The 16,633-nt window shown below is 59.2% G+C and overlaps 8 protein-coding genes across 8 annotated transcripts; 3 read left to right on the forward strand and 5 right to left on the reverse strand.

Moving 5' to 3' along the window:
* Positions 1–160: 160 nt before the first annotated feature.
* Positions 161–590, reverse strand: THITE_107180 (uncharacterized protein). Its single transcript, XM_003653288.1, has one exon. It carries the CDS (start codon positions 566–568, stop codon positions 194–196), a length of 375 nt encoding a protein of 124 aa, XP_003653336.1. The 5' UTR covers positions 569–590; the 3' UTR covers positions 161–193.
* Positions 591–867: 277 nt separating this feature from the next.
* On the reverse strand, positions 868–1,462 carry THITE_2115663 (uncharacterized protein). The gene has a single exon (XM_003653289.1). It carries the CDS (start codon positions 1,331–1,333, stop codon positions 902–904), a length of 432 nt encoding a protein of 143 aa, XP_003653337.1. The 5' UTR covers positions 1,334–1,462; the 3' UTR covers positions 868–901.
* A 2,882-nt stretch (positions 1,463–4,344) lies between these two features.
* Positions 4,345–5,454, forward strand: THITE_2144480 (uncharacterized protein; the record flags this gene model as incomplete). The annotated part of the gene is made up of 4 exons (XM_003653290.1): positions 4,345–4,377; positions 4,417–4,662; positions 4,806–5,219; positions 5,326–5,454. The coding sequence occupies 4 exons, from the start codon at positions 4,345–4,347 to the stop codon at positions 5,452–5,454; spliced, it is 822 nt and encodes a 273-aa protein (XP_003653338.1).
* Positions 5,455–5,916: 462 nt separating this feature from the next.
* THITE_2075745 (uncharacterized protein) lies at positions 5,917–6,723 on the reverse strand (the record flags this gene model as incomplete). Its single annotated transcript, XM_003653291.1, has 1 exon — positions 5,917–6,723. Exon 1 carries the CDS (start codon positions 6,619–6,621, stop codon positions 5,917–5,919), a length of 705 nt encoding a protein of 234 aa, XP_003653339.1. The 5' UTR covers positions 6,622–6,723.
* A 364-nt stretch (positions 6,724–7,087) lies between these two features.
* Positions 7,088–10,457, forward strand: THITE_66333 (uncharacterized protein; the record flags this gene model as incomplete). The annotated part of the gene is made up of 14 exons (XM_003653292.1): positions 7,088–7,119; positions 7,187–7,216; positions 7,279–7,307; positions 7,465–7,501; positions 7,594–7,700; positions 7,776–7,867; positions 7,929–7,980; positions 8,052–8,245; positions 8,299–8,313; positions 8,373–8,397; positions 8,463–8,496; positions 8,594–8,692; positions 8,742–9,912; positions 10,032–10,457. 14 exons carry the CDS (start codon positions 7,088–7,090, stop codon positions 10,071–10,073), a joined length of 1,959 nt encoding a protein of 652 aa, XP_003653340.1. The 3' UTR covers positions 10,074–10,457.
* A 338-nt stretch (positions 10,458–10,795) lies between these two features.
* On the reverse strand, positions 10,796–13,133 carry THITE_161129 (uncharacterized protein). The gene is made up of 6 exons (XM_003653293.1): positions 12,762–13,133; positions 12,633–12,660; positions 12,188–12,533; positions 11,545–12,087; positions 11,299–11,453; positions 10,796–11,197 (listed from the first exon to the last, which is right to left on the reverse strand). The coding sequence occupies exons 1-6, from the start codon at positions 12,893–12,895 to the stop codon at positions 11,006–11,008; spliced, it is 1,398 nt and encodes a 465-aa protein (XP_003653341.1). The 5' UTR covers positions 12,896–13,133; the 3' UTR covers positions 10,796–11,005.
* A 232-nt stretch (positions 13,134–13,365) lies between these two features.
* Positions 13,366–14,836, reverse strand: THITE_2115678 (uncharacterized protein). The gene is made up of 2 exons (XM_003653294.1): positions 14,083–14,836; positions 13,366–13,981 (listed from the first exon to the last, which is right to left on the reverse strand). The coding sequence occupies exons 1-2, from the start codon at positions 14,632–14,634 to the stop codon at positions 13,670–13,672; spliced, it is 864 nt and encodes a 287-aa protein (XP_003653342.1). The 5' UTR covers positions 14,635–14,836; the 3' UTR covers positions 13,366–13,669.
* Positions 14,837–15,345: 509 nt separating this feature from the next.
* Positions 15,346–15,525, forward strand: THITE_2021967 (uncharacterized protein; the record flags this gene model as incomplete). The annotated part of the gene is made up of 1 exon (XM_003653295.1): positions 15,346–15,525. A coding segment is annotated over one exon (180 nt), but the record flags the coding sequence as incomplete, so codon positions are not given.
* Between the last annotated feature and the right edge of the window lie 1,108 nt (positions 15,526–16,633).

Consider the following 16,633-nt stretch of genomic DNA (forward strand, 5'->3'; position numbering starts at 1 on the left):
CCAAGCGTAAATACCGCGAGTCAGAGCAACGTAGCCCAAGATGGATCCGGCATGCCCCATGCAGATGTGATGTGTCTCATTTGCGCCTGGAACCCTGTGTATCCCATTCCGCCGGAGGAAGATTTCGTAAATCCGTTAACGTCGTCGCAAAGCTATTATCAGAAGGAAGGGAGGGATGAAGGTGTAGACCCGGTCAGTCCTGGAAGATCAGGCTGGCCGCGTACTCGACGTTGCCGCCCGTCGCCTCGAGCGCCTGGACCGCCCTCTGCTCCGACGCGCCGAGGGCCATGAGCTGCTCGATGTGTTCCCTGGGGAACGTGTGCCGCTGCGGAGCGGGAGGCGCAGCCGGGGCCGCACCGACCTGGTATGATCCCTGGGCGGGCGCGTGCACGGCGCCGGACCGCTGGCCGATGGTGGTGCCCGCGGGGCCGGGCACCGTCGGTTCCCGCTGGAAGGCCTCCTCGGTCTCCTTGGGGATGTCGGCCGGGCCGAGGAACGGCACCTCGATCCCCTGGATCACCAGCTTGTCCTTGGCGAGATCGATGCACGCCTGGTGGCGCTTCAGCATGTCGAGCCCGAGCAGCAGCTCCACCTGCTTGCCCTCCATGACGGTGAAGCTGCATGGCAGGAAGAGCGGCCCGATCTTGATGGGCGCCGAGTGCACGCGGCCGATGATGTTGGCGGTTCCGACGCCCCGCGCGACGCCGGCGAAGCGCTTGTCGACCAGACGCATGATGCCGCAGGCTTCGGCGCACTGCGGGCTCATGATGGTGGCTTGCGCGCCCGAGTCCACCAGCGCCTTCATCTTGTAGCCGTTGACCTCCACCTCGAGATACAGCATGTGCACGGTGCCGAAAACTGGGGGCCAGGATAGGTTAGCAGCGGCACCGAAGAGAAATTGCTACAGTGTCAGGCGGCGCGCGGTAGTATTACCTTCGGGGTTGTGTTCCATGGCGCTCTGCAGGTTCTCCATGACGCGCTCCTGGCGGATGATCTCCTCTATTCTGGCCTGGGCCGCGGGGTCGAATGGGTCCTCGTTCAGCATCTGGATCTGGCGACTGCGCTCCTCGCGCTCTCTCCGCTCCCGCTCGAGGCTCTCGGCAAACAGGCGGGCGAACGCCTGCGGGTCCTCCAGCACGGCCACCAGGTCAGGTCTCGACCGGGCCAGCTCGCCCCTCAGGTTCGGATCCCCGAGGATCTGCAGCCGGATCACTTCTGGGTCTTGCTCCGCAGGGCGCCGCGCCGCACCGCGGGCCCCGCCCTGGCCGGCATGCCGGCCTGATGCCGGAACCGTCGTGCTGCCGCGCATGTCGCGAACGTGGAGCGCGAGCATGTCGCCATCGGCGATCCCCAGTTCTGCCAGCGTCTTTGAGTTGTCGGTGATGAGTTGGCCATTGTGGTAGAGGTGTTGGGCGCTGGGGTGGTGGGTAGTCTCGGCTTGGATGGAACTGCGCAGGGTCTCTATCGTCATCTCGGGGTAGACCTCGAGGGACAGCAGGTCCTGGTCTTCGCCTTGGGGCTCCGAGTCGGTGATGGTGAGCGTGATGCGCCTGGGCTGTGTCAGTATCCCATCGACGAAAAAGCGAATACCTACCCAGAACTAGAGGCCCCCATGCTCAGCTCACATTTTGAGGGGGCGCGTGATGTGTTTGAGGGCGGTTTTCGAGGGCCAGGCAGGCAGGGACACTGTTGGGTGAAGACGCGAGACAAGTGGGAGAAATGAGAGAAGGCGAAACCTGGAAGCAAAAGTTAAACAGCGTTTGTCTGCGCCCCGCTTCCTTTCGTAAGGCGAACAGGCAAACGTCTAACTCTGAGCGACGAGGGGCTCCGAGGAGTTCGTTTGGCAGCTTTGTAAGGTAGGGAGGCGTAACGGTCTCTGGACACGGTGAAGTCCAGCGGAAACCCGAAGCCAGCCGCTAGGTACCTTAGTAAGGTAACGTTGACTAACGCTGCTTAGCTCCCAGCCTGCAGCAGATGTTGCAGGGGTGTTACTCCCTAAGGTCGGGTCGATTGGGCCTACCTAGGCCACCGACGTGGGCCGTTTGTTGCCTAGATCCACCACACAGGCAGCTCACGGAACGACATGGGGTACGGACCAGCGAACTGGCGTCGCCAAATAAGGTAAGGTAGCTAGGTCCCGTTAAGCGCTGCAAAGCACTGCCGCGACAACAGTGAAGTATAGGTCGGCGCTGTTTTTGCCACTCTCTTCCAAAAAGGAGCGCTTGCATCTCGGAATGGAACTTACATCTCCCCGGTTCTCTCGAATGGAACGCTTTGGAAGAGCGCAGAGGAACATACATAAGCCGGAGCACTCTGGTATGGGCGAAGCAGCGCCGGTTGCATGTCACTCGTGCGGCAGCTCCGGGTGAGCTCTCGGACACAACCGGCGGTCAGAAAGGGACGAATTGACGCCACAGTCAGTCAGGGCAACGGTCCGAGATGCCCCAGCTGACGAAAAAGGAGGTTATTTCGACGCTGGCGCAGGGCCAGAACTCGGCATGGACGACATGATTGGGCACGCGACGAGTACATAGGTACATAATCACATCACCCCCCTCTGCCTTGTCCTGCGTCGAGAGCCGCTAGCCGCAGCCCACACAGTCCTACCAAGGTCGTAGTGCCTCCTTGTTCTGCAGATATCCTCGTTGGTGCAGATGCAGATATTAATAGAGTACATCCCAAGATGACCGACTCCCCGGATGTCCCCGCAGTTGCAGCATCAAAATTGCGCCGAGAATCTCTTCCTCACCCGACGACGGACTGCACTACCTCGGTTTTGAGAAAAACTCGTCCCCTCTTTCTCGATCCTCCCGGGCCGGAAGCTAGCCGCCTCCCGTGTTACCCTCCGCCGGCCACCTGCTGTTTCAGAACGGCTTGATGCAGTAGCAGACTCCAGCGTGCGGACAGTAGGGAGGCTTCACACCGTATTAACCGGTGAAGCGCCGGGGCTCCGTGATACCCACCCGCAGTTTACCCTCCGTCGATGCAGTGCTGCAGCCGTCCAGGATGAGCGATCTGCAGCCGCAAGCCTGACAGCGTCTCGTCCCACGCAAACGTGCGCGCCTTCCCTTCCGCCGGCTCGAGTAGGTAGCATCGGGACGGAAGCCGATCAAACGGAGCGGGGCGGGTGATGTGCAATCTGCAGGTGGAATATCGGGACATTCTACCCGCTTTCTGCTTGGCGGCGCATCGAAGAGGCGCATGTCCATGATGAGACTCGCCGCGAATATCCTGCGCACCCTTCATCTTACCCCCTGTGGTTTCATCGCGCAAAATTTTCGTTTGCTGCTGCTTTCGCACGGTTGCCTGGCCTCAACCCAAAGCCAAACTCACCTTGACGAGGGCCGTGTGCTGTTTGTTGACTGCACGTGCGATAGAACACTCTATGTGGAGCGACCAGAGTGACGTCAGGAGGGGCAGCTGCTACCCCGCGATTGAGCTTCCCAAGCACAGTAGCCGTGGACCTCTTGCTTCAATTGTTCGCGCTCAACTCCACCAACATGTGCTGAGTACCTAGATCACGACAAGAATGGGAAGAATTGGGAAGATAAAAATAGCGAAAATAAGTTGAAGAATGAATGAGGAAGAGTAAATTGAGGAAATAAAATGCTAAACAAGGGAAATGAGATATTGAGGAGCAAAATCGAAGAGCAAAAACATGAGCTTTGGTCGATGCCTTAAAACTACTGTGTAATGTTACGTAATTACCTAACCACCTGAGCCAGCTCCAGCAAGCCTCTAAGCAACAACAAAGGATTGACAATCAAAATCGTTAGGCCTAACACTCCTTGACCCCCTTATTGTATTGACCGACATGTCCCAGAGCCAATGGGCCTGCAGACAAGCTTGTTCGGATCACTCATCTACCTGACCTAAGCCATCTCTTGCAAACTGCCATGGCCTGCTGAGTTGTCGAACGTGCGTAAGGTAAGTGTTTCCCCACACGGCGATACATGCACAGCAAGCGAGCCACACAGTCGCGACTCCCGGTCTCAGTGATTCTCGCAAAACTTCATCCGATTCTCAATTTTGTTGCCCTTCTTTTTATGCCTACCCAAGTTGTCATAGCTTTCGAAAAATTATTTTTTCTTTAACTACCTACCTAACAAAGCTACAGCGCAGATTTTACCCAGCAAGACCCAAGCGGGCAGCAAACCGTCCAGCCTGTAACTACAACATCCAACATCAACCTCAGCAAGCCGCGCTGCAATCGTCCGGCGAATCAGAGACTAAGACCGCCGAACCCGACAGCGGACGCCAGCCACTTTTCACCCGCTTCGCGAACTCGGCGGTCCGATCAATTGGCCCACTGCAGCCCAGCGAGCTGTCGGGATCGGCGCAGGTATGGCAGGCGCCGATAGACAGGCTGCGGAGGCAGTTCAGGGCTCGAAAGCACTAAGTCCTTGCCGATTCCAGGAGAACGACCAGGCGGTAGACGAGTCGTTGGACCTCGACGGTGACTTTGCCGAGCAGCAGAAGATGATGAGCAAACGGAGACGCGCGGCCAAGGATAAACCGGAATACCGACTTAAGAAGGCTCTGCCATTCGCGAAGCCGTTTGTACCGACGATTCGACCACTGACCGTCGCCGACCTCGAGGCCTGCATTGCCTTGGAGAATGCGGCCTTCACCCAGCCGGAGCACCGGGCGTCGCCCGAAAAGGCAAGTCCAAGGCACCGCAACGTCTCGCCCCCGCCATCTTACCACCCCAGCAGTACGGATGTACATACATCCTGCTGTTGTAAGCGGTCCCACCCAGCCTGCAACCCAAAGCTAACACCGCTCGTTATGCCCCCCTCCACTAGCTCGCCTACCGTCTCACCGTCTGCCCGGAAGTCAGCCTGGGCCTCTTCGTGACCATCGCGCCAGAGCAGGCTAAGGACCTCGGGATCGAGACGCTCGCGCTCGCGCGTCCCGTCGAGACGGGCCGGGCCGACGGCGCCGTCAGCGTGCTGCTCGCGCACGCCATCTCGACGCGGACCCACGGGGACGTCGTCACGGATGCCGACATGGACTACCCCAAGGACTGGCGCGCGCGGTCGGCGCGCGTTGCCGAGCCGGTCGGACACCAGGAGGGCGGCAAGACGGTGGCGCTGCACTCGTTCGCCGTGCTGCCGCGCGTCCACCGCTGCGGGCTCGGCCAGATGCTCATGCGGGCGTTCCTCGACCAGATGAAGAGCTGCGGGCTGGTGCAGAGGGTGGCTCTGATCTGCCAGGAGGTAGGTTCTCTGCCGGTTTCTGTCGGTTGCGTGGATTGTGGAGGGAAAAGGGCCCAGGAGGGCGTTTGTGCTGTTGGATCGACTGACCGACCTTCTTTCGTCGCAGCACCTCGCTACGTACTATCAACGGTCTGGGTACAAGTGTCTCGGCAAGAGCGAAGCGCAGTTTGGTGGAGGCGGCTGGTACAACATGGTATGTAAACCCTCTTCTCGCCTCTCCCCAAGCCAATGTTGAGGCTCTTGTGTATGTATGTACATGAGATTAACCAACGGCGATTCTTAGGCCATTGATCTTCAATCATCGGCCGGCTCTCAGCAACCAGAAGATTCTCAAGAACCAGGCGAACCGCTTCCTAAGAAGGTGAAGCCGGTCGCTTAGAGGGCTCGCTTACGACGTTGGAGCGAATCGTCCGACGAGAAGAGTTGCGCATTGCTTTAACAGATCTTTGAAGACCCCACGAGAGCAATTTGCTCGCTTGCGGCGCAACCGTTTTAGCTTACCTCCCTTTTCGGCGCCTCCCCGTTGACCCCTCAATTTCATCAATTTCATTTTTACGGACTGCACCTGTTGCCGGATAGACGATGTACTACTAGACCGCCCAGCGATGCATTCGCCTGAACCAGCGGAGGGGGCGGTGGCCCAGGATGCATTCCGAAAATTCGCAAGCGTCTCACTCATCAGAGCGCAGTTCCCCGCCTAGTCACTCGCCTTGTACTTGGCACGGTACTCCTCCGTCCTCCTGATATCCTCCTCCGATGCCAGCCCCTTCATGCCCTCGATGATGTCGTCCAGTGTGAGAATGGCAATGATGGGCAGATTATATTGCTTCCGCAGCTCGCCAATCGCGCTCGGCATCGGCTTGCTGTCATCCCCGTCCGGCGACGGCAGCTTCTCCATGCGATCGAGCGCCACGACGATGCCGGCCACGATGCCGCCCTCCTTCTCGATCTTGGCGATGGCCTCCCGCTTGGCCGTGCCCGCCGTGATGACGTCGTCGACGATGAGCACGCGCTTGCCCCGCAGCGGCGCGCCGACGATGCTGCCGCCCTCGCCGTGGTCCTTGGCCTCCTTGCGGTCGAACGAGTAGCACGTGCTGCCGTAGGCGGCGGCGTCCAGCTGGCCCAGCCGGATGGTGGCCGCCGTGGCCAGCGGGATGCCCTTGTAGGCCGGGCCGAAGACGACGTCGAAGTCGCCGAGCGCGCCGGCCCGGTGCGCCTCCGCGATGGCCTCGGCGTACGCCGTCGCGATGGCCTCGAGCAGGTCCGCCCGGTAGAAGTCGCCCGCGTTGAAGAAGTAGGGCGAGATCCGCTTCGACTTGAGCTCGAAGCTGCCGAACTTGAGCACGCCGCCCGAGAGCGCCGCGCGGAGGAAGTCGGCTTTGTAGGCGGGGAGGGAGGTCATTTTGCGTTGCCGTAGTCTGAAAATTGACGAGTGACTTTTTCGAGAAGTCGTATCAGTAGAGCAATGAGTGGCAATGCTATGAGAGGGACAGTGAGTGGTTTGTCGAGCCCCCCTATGACCGGCGTAGGGGGGAAGAGAACGAAGAAGCCCCTCCAAGAGGCCCCTCCATCGTGAATTTCTTGGTGGGGTCGAATGCAAGGGTCCATCGAAGGGTCCGCCCCACCATTCAGGAGCTGAGCGACAGACCCCTGACCCGATTTGATAAGTTCACACCGCCTTCTTATCTTATCGACAAGCCGAAATTCGTGCGGTCTGTAAAAAATATTTGCGGGGCGGCAAGTAGCGAGTTATCGACACCGCCCGCCAGGTGCTCCCAGTCGGTTCAATCTGACCTGTGAACACCAGAAACGCCAAACACACCTCTTTTCTCCAGGTCCGGACAGCAGCATCCCGCAAGCCGCCCTCCATGGCCTGGAAGGATATTCCCCCTGTGCCGACGTAAGGACTCGACTAGTGCAGTTCGGAGTGCCACTTGGATAAGACTGACGCTGCCCTCCGCATCTAGGGCACAGGAGTTCATCGACATTGTCCTCTCGTAAGTTACCGTGCATTCTAAAGCTCAATTTCTCAACAGAAAGTAGGCTGACAATGTCGCAGACGCACGCAGAGACGATTGCCCACTCAGAGTATGTTTATCGGAGCGACGGCGCGAACCTGGTGAATTGCTGGCTGACTCGAAACACCAACAAAGTCCGTGCTGGATTCAAGAGTATGTGTGCTCCCGGGGAAAGGGATGCTGCGCTTGGCATCAAGAGACGGTCGCTGATCCCGTACTTCCAACAGTTAGCAGAATCCGGGCCTTCTATACCCGCAAGGTCAAGTTAGTACACCCCGGCCGATCGAGTGCAGCAGCGCCCATAAGCTCAGGACAGACAATGCTCCCCGGAACCATGCGCTAACTCCGGCAACCAGGTTCACGCAGGAGACATGCAGCGAAAAGCTCGGCCAGATCGTCTCGAGCTTCCCCGTGCTGACGGACCAACACCCCTTCCACCGCGACCTGATGAACATTCTCTACGGTGAGCCTTGATCGACTTGTTGCTCCTCGGAGGAACTGTCACGGCCACGGCGGAGGCGCTGACGGTTCATGGAAGATGCCGACCATTTCAAGGTGGCTCTTGGCCAGGTCTCGACAGCGAAGCACCTGATCGAGACGATTTCTCGAGATTACGTTCGACTGCTGAAGGTACAGCAATGCGCCGCGAGTTTTTCCATGCTGCCAAGGTCAAGGCTGACTTATGGTGTAGTACTCGCAAAGTCTGTTCCAGTGCAAGCAGCTTAAGAGGGCCGCTCTTGGTCGTACGTTTCTCAGCTTTCCCACCTCCCGCGACACTTCAAATGAAGGAAGGTGCTGACCCCTAGGCTCACAGGTATGGCCACTCTCATCAAGCGGTTAAAAGATCCCCTTCAGTATCTCGACCAGGTTCGCCAGCACCTGGCGAGGTTGCCTGACATCAACCCAACCACACGCACCCTGCTGGTAGCTGGCTTCCCGAACGTCGGCAAGAGCTCCTTCGTCCGGTCAGTGACGCGGGCTGATACCCCGGTCGAGCCTTATGCATTCGTAAGTTACGCGCACAATGGCAGAACCCCGGATAGTTGCTAACAGGAGGCTAGACAACGAAAAGCTTGGTACGTACTACCATTGCAAATGTCACGGCAGCATACCGGTGTTAACTCCAGGACAACAGTTCGTCGGTCATCTCGACTACAAATGTAGGTTCTGGGCGAGTGGCATTCCTGAGTTTCTGCAATAGCTAACCATTCTTTTTTGACTTCAGATCTTCGATATCAAGTAATAGACACGCCGGGGATGTACGTCTACGCCGCCTCTTACACCAGCATGGGAGCCTACCATACCCGATTACCCAGCGCTTCGCCCCTGATGTTTAGTGGAAGCTAACTTGAGCAGTCTCGACCACCCGCTAGAAGAGATGAACACCATCGAAATGCAAAGCGTTACTGCCCTCGCGCATCTCAGAGCCGCAATCCTGTTCTTCATCGACATCAGGTATGTCGTTGGCTTGCACATCGTCTCTTGCGTCTCTAACGACTCGTAGCGAGCAATGTGGCTACTCACTCAAGGCCCAATGCAACCTCTTCAAGTCGATTAAGCCGCTCTTTGCCAACAAGATGGTATTCGTCGTGCTCAACAAGATGGACATCAAGACCTTCGAGGAGCTGGAGCCGGAGATGCAGGCCGAGCTGCAGGATCTGACCAAGTCGGGCGACGTCGAGCTGCTACGTGCTTCGTGCGCCACGCAAGACGGTGTACAGGACGTCAAGAACCTCGTTTGCGAGCGGCTGCTAGCTGAGCGGGTATCTCAGAAGCTCAAGGCTGGCACCGCGAGCAACGGTGCGCTTGGGTCCCGCCTGACTGAAGTCATGGCTCGCATCCACGTGGCCCAGCCGATGGGCGGCGTCACGAGGGAAACGTTCATCCCCGAGGCCGTCAAGAGCCTGAAGAAGTACGACAAGAACGACCCGGAGAGAAGGATCCTGGCACGGGATATCGAGGAAGCCAACGGCGGGCCTGGTGTCTACAACGTCGATCTCAGGAAAGACTACATCCTGGACGACCCGTCGTGGAAGTACGACAAGATCCCGGAGATCTTCGACGGCAAGAACGTGTACGACTTCATCGATCCCGATATCGAGGCCAAGATGGCGGCGCTCGAGGAGGAGGAAGAGAGGCTGGAGAGGGAAGGCTTCTACGAGTCGGACGAGGACATTGACGACGAGGACGAGGCCGAAATCCTGGAGCAGGCCGAGTACATCCGCGAGAAGCAACAGCTGATCCGCAACGAGGCCAAGATGCGCAAGTCGCTCAAGAACCGCGCCATCATCCCGCGCAAGGCGCAGAAGAAGCCGTTCTCGCAGCTCGAGGACCACCTCGACCAGCTCGGCGTCGACACCGAGGCCATCAACCTGCGGGGGCGGGCCAAGGACCTGCAGCCGTCCCGCGGGCGGTCGGTCGCGCGCAGCCGCACCGGCACGGCCGACCCGGACGCCATGGACGTGGACACGGAGATGACGCCCAGGGAGCGCCTGCGGTCGCGCAGCCGCGCCCGCTCGGTGGCGGCCACCAACCGCCGCGAGGACGGCGTGCAGAACGAGACGGCCCGCACAAAGGCCGAGCGCCAGGCCAAGCTCAGCCAGCGCAAGATGAACCGCATGGCCCGCCAGGGCGAGGCCGACCGCCACATTGCCGCCACCATGCCGAAGCACTTGGTAAGTCTAAGTCTCTTGCTGTCCTGCCTTGTCCTGTGCTGTCCTGTCCGCCGCGATTTTGGAGGTAAAGGCGCTCAGGGGACTGTGACTAATCTGTTTGTTTCCCATGTGGATTATAGTTCTCGGGCAAGCGCACCATCGGCAAGACTTCTCGTCGCTGAGCGGTATTTTTGGGTTGGGTGGCAACGCGATTTTTCGTGCGTGGTGCATGTATGGAGCAGGAAGGGCTATGCTCAGAGCAGGAGGCTATGCCACATCCCGAGAAGGCACTTTTGCGGGAATGGGTGCTAGGTCCCTGTCGTGCTGGCACTCCTTAGTTATTTCATGTCATGTGTGGCCTGACTGACCACGATGGTTGCGCGAAGAGGTGGCGGGGGCTGGTGGTGGTGATATGGAAGGAAGGGGAAAGGAGGGAGAAACCAGAACTGAAAATACCCTCCATGATGTTCGTTCAGTTGTGTTCAATTTGGCTGTTGATTAGCTGCCGTGCTTCTTGCGTTTTGGGAGAATGGGAGAGCACTTTTCTGACTTGCTGTCTCGCTGAGTGATTGACCGACTGACTGTCTCTCTGTCTGTTTGTCTGTCTGTCTGTCTGTCTGCCCGTCTAACCGACTGTCTGACTGTCTGACTGACAACGTTCAGTTACATCATTTTGCCTTGTTACTACCAAGGCTATTTATTATTACTGTGAGCGATGTCGAGCGAGAGAGGGAACTGCGGGACCGAAGAACGGCCGTAGACGCAGAGCGAGCGAGCGAACGAGCAAGCATACGACGATAGAAGGCGGATGGATACCCGCCGAAAGCGGCGCCAGAAAGATCTCACATGCAGTCAGACAGACAGATGGGCCCTGTCGTCGTTGACTACTGCAGGGCTTGATGATGGCTGTGAACTCGTTGTGTATTACGCCTATATCTCCTCACCGTCACTACCACACCACACCACACCACACCACGGCACAGGACAACCCCCGTATCTCATCCCATCCTTCTCCTCTCCCGGGGACCTACCCCCTTCCCCCGCCCCGGGCTCACCTCCTCCTAAGAACCTTTTTCCACCCCACCCGGGCTCCTCCCGACTTGGGGCAGCCCCCTTACTCAGCTGCGACCTGGATGCCCTCCCTCAAACCCTCGACGACGAGCTCCTCGCCGGCCAGGCGGCGGTAGATGTCCTTGACGTCGTCGGTGGTGGTCTCGAAGTGGCTGGTGGCGTCGTAGCTCTTGGAGATGAAGATGTTGTCCTTGGTGCCGTCCTCGAGCGGCTCGTACAGCGGGATGGGCGGGCCCTGTGTTTTTGTAGCAGCGGGTTTTGGTTAGAATAGCTTCTTTTTCTTCAGGTACAGGATTGACTGGTTATGTAGTCAGATAGGAGGAGAAGGAGGCTCACCATGAATTGCTCCTCGATCCGGCCAAGGCGCTCGATGCCCGGGGCCAGCTCGAGGTGGTGGTTCGCCGACGTCTCAGCGATGGTGGACACGATGGCGATCCAGTACCCCTTGGGGCAGACGTTGTGGGCGGAGGAGACGCAAGCGATGTAGATGTCTGCGGAAAGTTGGGGGGAGGGTCAGTGTCTTGGTCCATCGGGGGAAAGCAAGGAGGACGGGGATCGGGGTTGTAGTGTGGGCGCGCGCACCGTTCTTCCGGCCGACCTGCGATTGCGGGATGATGATCTGGCATGAGTCGGTGTCGTTGGTGTTGGCGAGCGGGTGCTTGAGGATGCAAATGGCGCGCAGCACGTGGCCGACGACGCGGACCTTGCCCGGGAAGTAGCTCGGGTCGCCGATGATGATCTTGGCGCGTGTCTCGAACTTCACCTCGGGCTCGAGGTTGCGCATGGTGGCCTTGATGCCGACGGCCTTGCCGTCCTCGTACAAGACCTCATCGACGCTCGTGTTCAGCATGTAGGTGCCGCCGTAGATGGCGCTGAGGCGGGCGAAGCCCTGGGGCAGCTCGCCCAGGCCGTACAGCGGGTAGATGTAGGGCGACTTGCCGTAGCGGGCCACGCTGTTGCCGTACAGGCGCAGGCGCTCGATGGCCTCCGGGGCGCCGCCCTTGACGTCGAGGTAGGCGTCGGTCAGGTAGAGGGCCATGGCGTGGCCGGCAAAGTCCCTGGTGGAAGGCTCGAGGCCGAACTTGTCGTAGACCTCCCTCATGGTGCAGGTGCTCATGTCGAGGCCTGGATAAACCAGCGCTTGTTAACCAAACCCGCCGTCCGGAAACAGCGGGCTCCAGAGAGCAAGAAAAAAGAGAGCGGGACAAAGGATAAAGGCACGAACCCTTGTGCGTGGCCGGGTCCTTGGGGTCGAACTGGCCGATCCACTCAATGAAGGTCTTCATGCGGCGCTTCTCGAAAATGCCCATCAGCGGCGAGCGCAGGGCCTCGGCGGCATCCGACGGCACCTTGGCGACGGTGGCCTTGGGCCCGGCGCCCTGCTGGACGTAGCTGCCGGCAACCTGCTTGAACTCGAGGTAGCGGGTGACGTCGGTGGACACGAGGATGTTGGTGAGCTCGCCCGACGACATCAAGAACTTGGGCACCAGGTCGATGTTCCAGTCGTTCAGGCGGCCGTACTGCTTCCACGGCTCGGTGCCGGCGGCGTAGTTGCCATACTTCTTAAAGAGCTATTGGTCCGGAAGACGGGGTGTCGAGTTAGAGCCCAAAGCTGGGAACAGGAACATATCAACTGGAAGGGGGTGTCGGGGTCGGGAGGAACGGCATACCGCCTCGAGGTTGACCGACGCGGCCTCGCTGCAGGAAAGGGAAGAAAGACCATGTCAGTTACATCGTCACATCATACACCATCAGAGCAAAAGAAACGGGATAAAGAAACAGGATCTGGGAAGACGCACCCGCCGTAGTGGTCGTTGCGGTCGATGTGCAGCACCTTCTTCCCCTTGACGCTGAGCACGCCCGAGAGGATGCACTCGGTCAGTCCTGTGCCCAGCACAATGACGTCGTACTCGGGAGCAATCTCGTCCGCCATGGTCTACGTCTCGGCCGTTGTCGGAGGAGGAGGAGCAGGAGCAGGAGGAGAGGAGGAGGGACTGAACAAGGTAGAGCTGTTGGAGAGCTGCGGAGGAGCGAAAGTCGGCGAGCTCCGGCGGAAAGCCAGGTCAAAAGAGAAAACAGAGAGAGATAGGTGAGAGATGTACGCCTGAAAAGACTCAGAACTCGCGGCTTGGACTTGATGCTTGAGCACCAGATCCAAAATTGAAGTTGCTTTAGTACGTCGGGCTTGTTTCCAGGTCAGGGAAATAGGAGGTGTAAGGTGGGCAGCGGCACCCAAGCGGTTGCTGTGGTGGGGATGGAGGGGGGGTGCATTGAAGGGGTGCCGAGCTTGGGTGGAAGAGCCCCGCTCTGGGGCACTTGTTTGGAGCTCACTAACGGCCCGCGACCAGCTGTGATTCGACAGTGGCCGAGACAGGCGGTCTGGGGCTGGTCTCGACTCATTAATGCTCGAGCAACTCGCTGCGTATTTTGATATTCTGATATTAAGCTCGCCGCTCATGCTAACTGTCACGGGCACAGCGCCATCTCGGTTGACGGGCAGGACAAGGACCCAGGTACACGCCCAACCAGGATGCTCAACAATTTACACTATCTGTACAGAAGATGCCGTAGCAGAGGCAAGGTAGGTATGATGATACACGGGCATGCATCCAGTCTCGCGCCAGTGCCGATGTTGCTGCCCAAGACAGACAGACAGCCTTCAAGAGAATACAATGCCGGTTCAGTCGCTCCGGTTCTCCCCTGTCGCTCATAACCTCGGGGCTTCAGCCTGCGGCTTGGATGCCGGTATCGTCGCCGGGTCAGCAGCAGCTACCGCCGCCGGCGCCGTCTTCTCTGCCGTCTCCTCCGCTCCCTCAGCGGCATGCTGCTCTCCTTCCTTCTCCTCCGCCGGCGCCACCGCCGCCTCTTCCTCTCCCTCGAGGAAGTGGCTCGGCGTAAACGCCGGCCCGTCACCAGAGAGGTTCACCTCGGGGTCGTCTTTGGCCAGCTTGACGGCGTCTTCCCAGGCGTAGAAGCGTTCCGTCAGGGTGTGCTTGATAGCGCGCATCGTAGCCCGGACCTAAACATACAAAAAACAGACAAACCCGTCAGCATGGACAGCTCCCCCAACAGTTGGTCTCTCGCGAGTGGCAAAAAGGGGAATGATGATGTCTCGCTCACCTCGCGGTCCCTCCCCAGCGCCTCGGCCTCGCCGAAGCCGAGCTTGCTCTTGTTCCGCTCCCAGTTGCCCGTGGCGATGCGGTTGCGCTCCTTGACGCACACCCACCACAGGCGGTGCAGGTCCTCCCAGCTCTTGTGGCGCAGCTCCTCGACCGACCAGCTGCGGCCGTGCTTGGCGTCCTCCTCGGGCGCGGCCGCGACGGTCCTGTGGTCCGGGAAGAACTCCCACAGGCCGTGGTCAGGGTCCGTCTCGATGGCCGGCAGCTGGTCGCGCGGCACGGGCCGCGGCAGCGGCTCGTCCGACACGGAGAGCCGCCAGCGCGTGCCGGTGCGCCGGAGTGCAGACTCGCCGCGCTTCTTGCTGTAGTCCTTGTTGGAGCGCGCGCCGGGGTATCTGTGGCGCTTGAGGAGCACGGCCGAGGTGGAGAAGGCGGCAGTTTGTGTGCGGCCCGGCGCTGCTGTTACTGTCGCTGCTGCTGCTGCTGCGGCTGCCGATATCCTGCCTAGGGGGGCCATTGAGGGCCGCAGCGCCGCCGACGCGGCCATGGCCATTGTGGCAGGGAGGGCGGAGGACAGAGGTTGCGAACTTGGAAATGGCCGGCCCGGCACGGCAAGCCTAATCGCTTCGTCCTGATTGAGAGATCGCCGGGTCGCTGGGCTTTCCGTAGTCCAGACAGGCAGCTCCAGCAGGTCGTCGATATCACAATGCTCCAGGTTCGCAGTGCGGTTCGCAGGCTCGAAGGCTCGAAAATTTGGGTGGTCCGAGCGTTGAGCCTGGGTGTGTCTGGGGTCTGGACAAAACAGTGTCGCGGATTCACAACAGCCGGCAGCAGCTGTCAGCAAAAACTCCCGGTATCACCCATACCACGCATCTCATCAACAGACTTACAAGTCACAACTTCAAGACACTCGCTCACTCAATCACTCGTCCACATCATGTCTCGTTAATACCCCTGTCAATACAACATTAAGCACACCTAAACATCAAGCCATGACTCTCTGGCAGTAAGTGAGCCCGTGCCGTGCCGTCCAGTCTTTCTTCAGCCTGCCTCCTCACACCATCCCCTTTCCCCCTTTTCGCAATGCTCTTCTTCTCTCTTCTTCTCCCCTCCCCCTTGCTCAGTTTTTCCCTTTCCGTTTCTTTCCCCTTCCCCTCCCCCCAGCCTCTTGCCATCTCTCACTCTCACCTTCCTCCCACAACCTCACCAGCATCTAACCAAACCAACCTCTGCGCCTCTCATTCTCACAAAAAAACACGCACACAGATCCTACCGTGCACTCAGCCCGCGCACCAAAGCCGCCTTCGGCGCCGGCCTGGTCGTCTGGGGCCTGCTGGGCCTGTACTTCACCGACGTGGCCGAGGCGAAGCTGGGGCTGACGCCGAGCGAGGCCGACCGGGCCGCGCTGGAGCGCATGACGCCGCGCATCCACGCGGTGCCGCGGGCGGCTACGGCGGCGGCAAATCCGTCGTCGTCTTCTTCTTCTACTTCTTCTTCTTCTTCGTCTACTTCGTCGTCGGCTGCTTCTTCTTCTTCTTCGCCATAGCCAGGCAGGCTGGGGCGAAGGGAGCGACGGAGGGAGGGATATAGCCCGTGGTGGGAGGCCGGGGAGGAGAGCATTTAATTGGGTAAGGGCTTCAGAAGACGAGGCACTGCATGGAATGGAGGAGCGGGGCTGGATGGGGGAAGAAGCGGGAGAGGGTTGGTGGAGTGTTCAGAAGTTCAGCAGGAGAGTGAGAGACCAACGGAGAGAGAGAGAGGCCACCGGCGGCGACCGTATCTACCCTCGGCCGGAAGGTCTCCCCACCTTACTCAGGCTGGAGGTTGAAGGGCTGCAGGACTCTGGGCCAGGCGCGAGATGTGGATATACGCGAAGAGCTCCCCCGGGACCGAACGGCGATTCGCACAAGCATGAGACATTCAACAGCGGACCAACGCGGGCTCGGCAAAATCAGCAGGATAGACACGCCCATGGCTGGAAAGTGAAAAACCACAACTTTTATTGCCGTGCTGATTTCGGCCTCTACTACTTTGGCGATGCCCAGCACTCTCTAACACAACGTATGTAATGCCTGACAATGATGTACAGCCTTCAGCCCAGCTTTCCTCCTCCCAGCGTGATAGCTCCACCTAACTTTTCTGCCCTGCTTTTCACAAGCGACCATCTCCACCGCCACCACCATCGCCACCCTTGCACCCCATTCGGGAGCACATCCGTCGAGAGCTCTGCCAAGGGAGCCGCCGACGTTCCTCGTGAAGACCAGAACTGGCAGCTAGTGCATGACGGTAACGAAGCCCGGAACCTCCATCAGCGAACTACCTTTGCGGACTCCCCTCGTCCGAAGAAGAGACCCGTGAACCACCTGCCCGCCGCGCCTCTCTCGGTCTATTTGTCGTTGTCAAACGTGAAACGGTCTCTAATGCAGGAAGAAGCCGTAGGAAATCTATCACCGCAACCCCATCCTCATGATGCAAGTAAATACCCCACCGTTGTGCCATTCTGATGCAACAAGGGAGACCGCCACGCTTCTCGAAAGAGATAGGCTCCAGGC

Source organism: Thermothielavioides terrestris, chromosome 2, assembly GCF_000226115.1.
Source record: "Thermothielavioides terrestris NRRL 8126 chromosome 2, complete sequence".
NCBI lineage: Eukaryota > Fungi > Ascomycota > Sordariomycetes > Sordariales > Chaetomiaceae > Thermothielavioides > Thermothielavioides terrestris.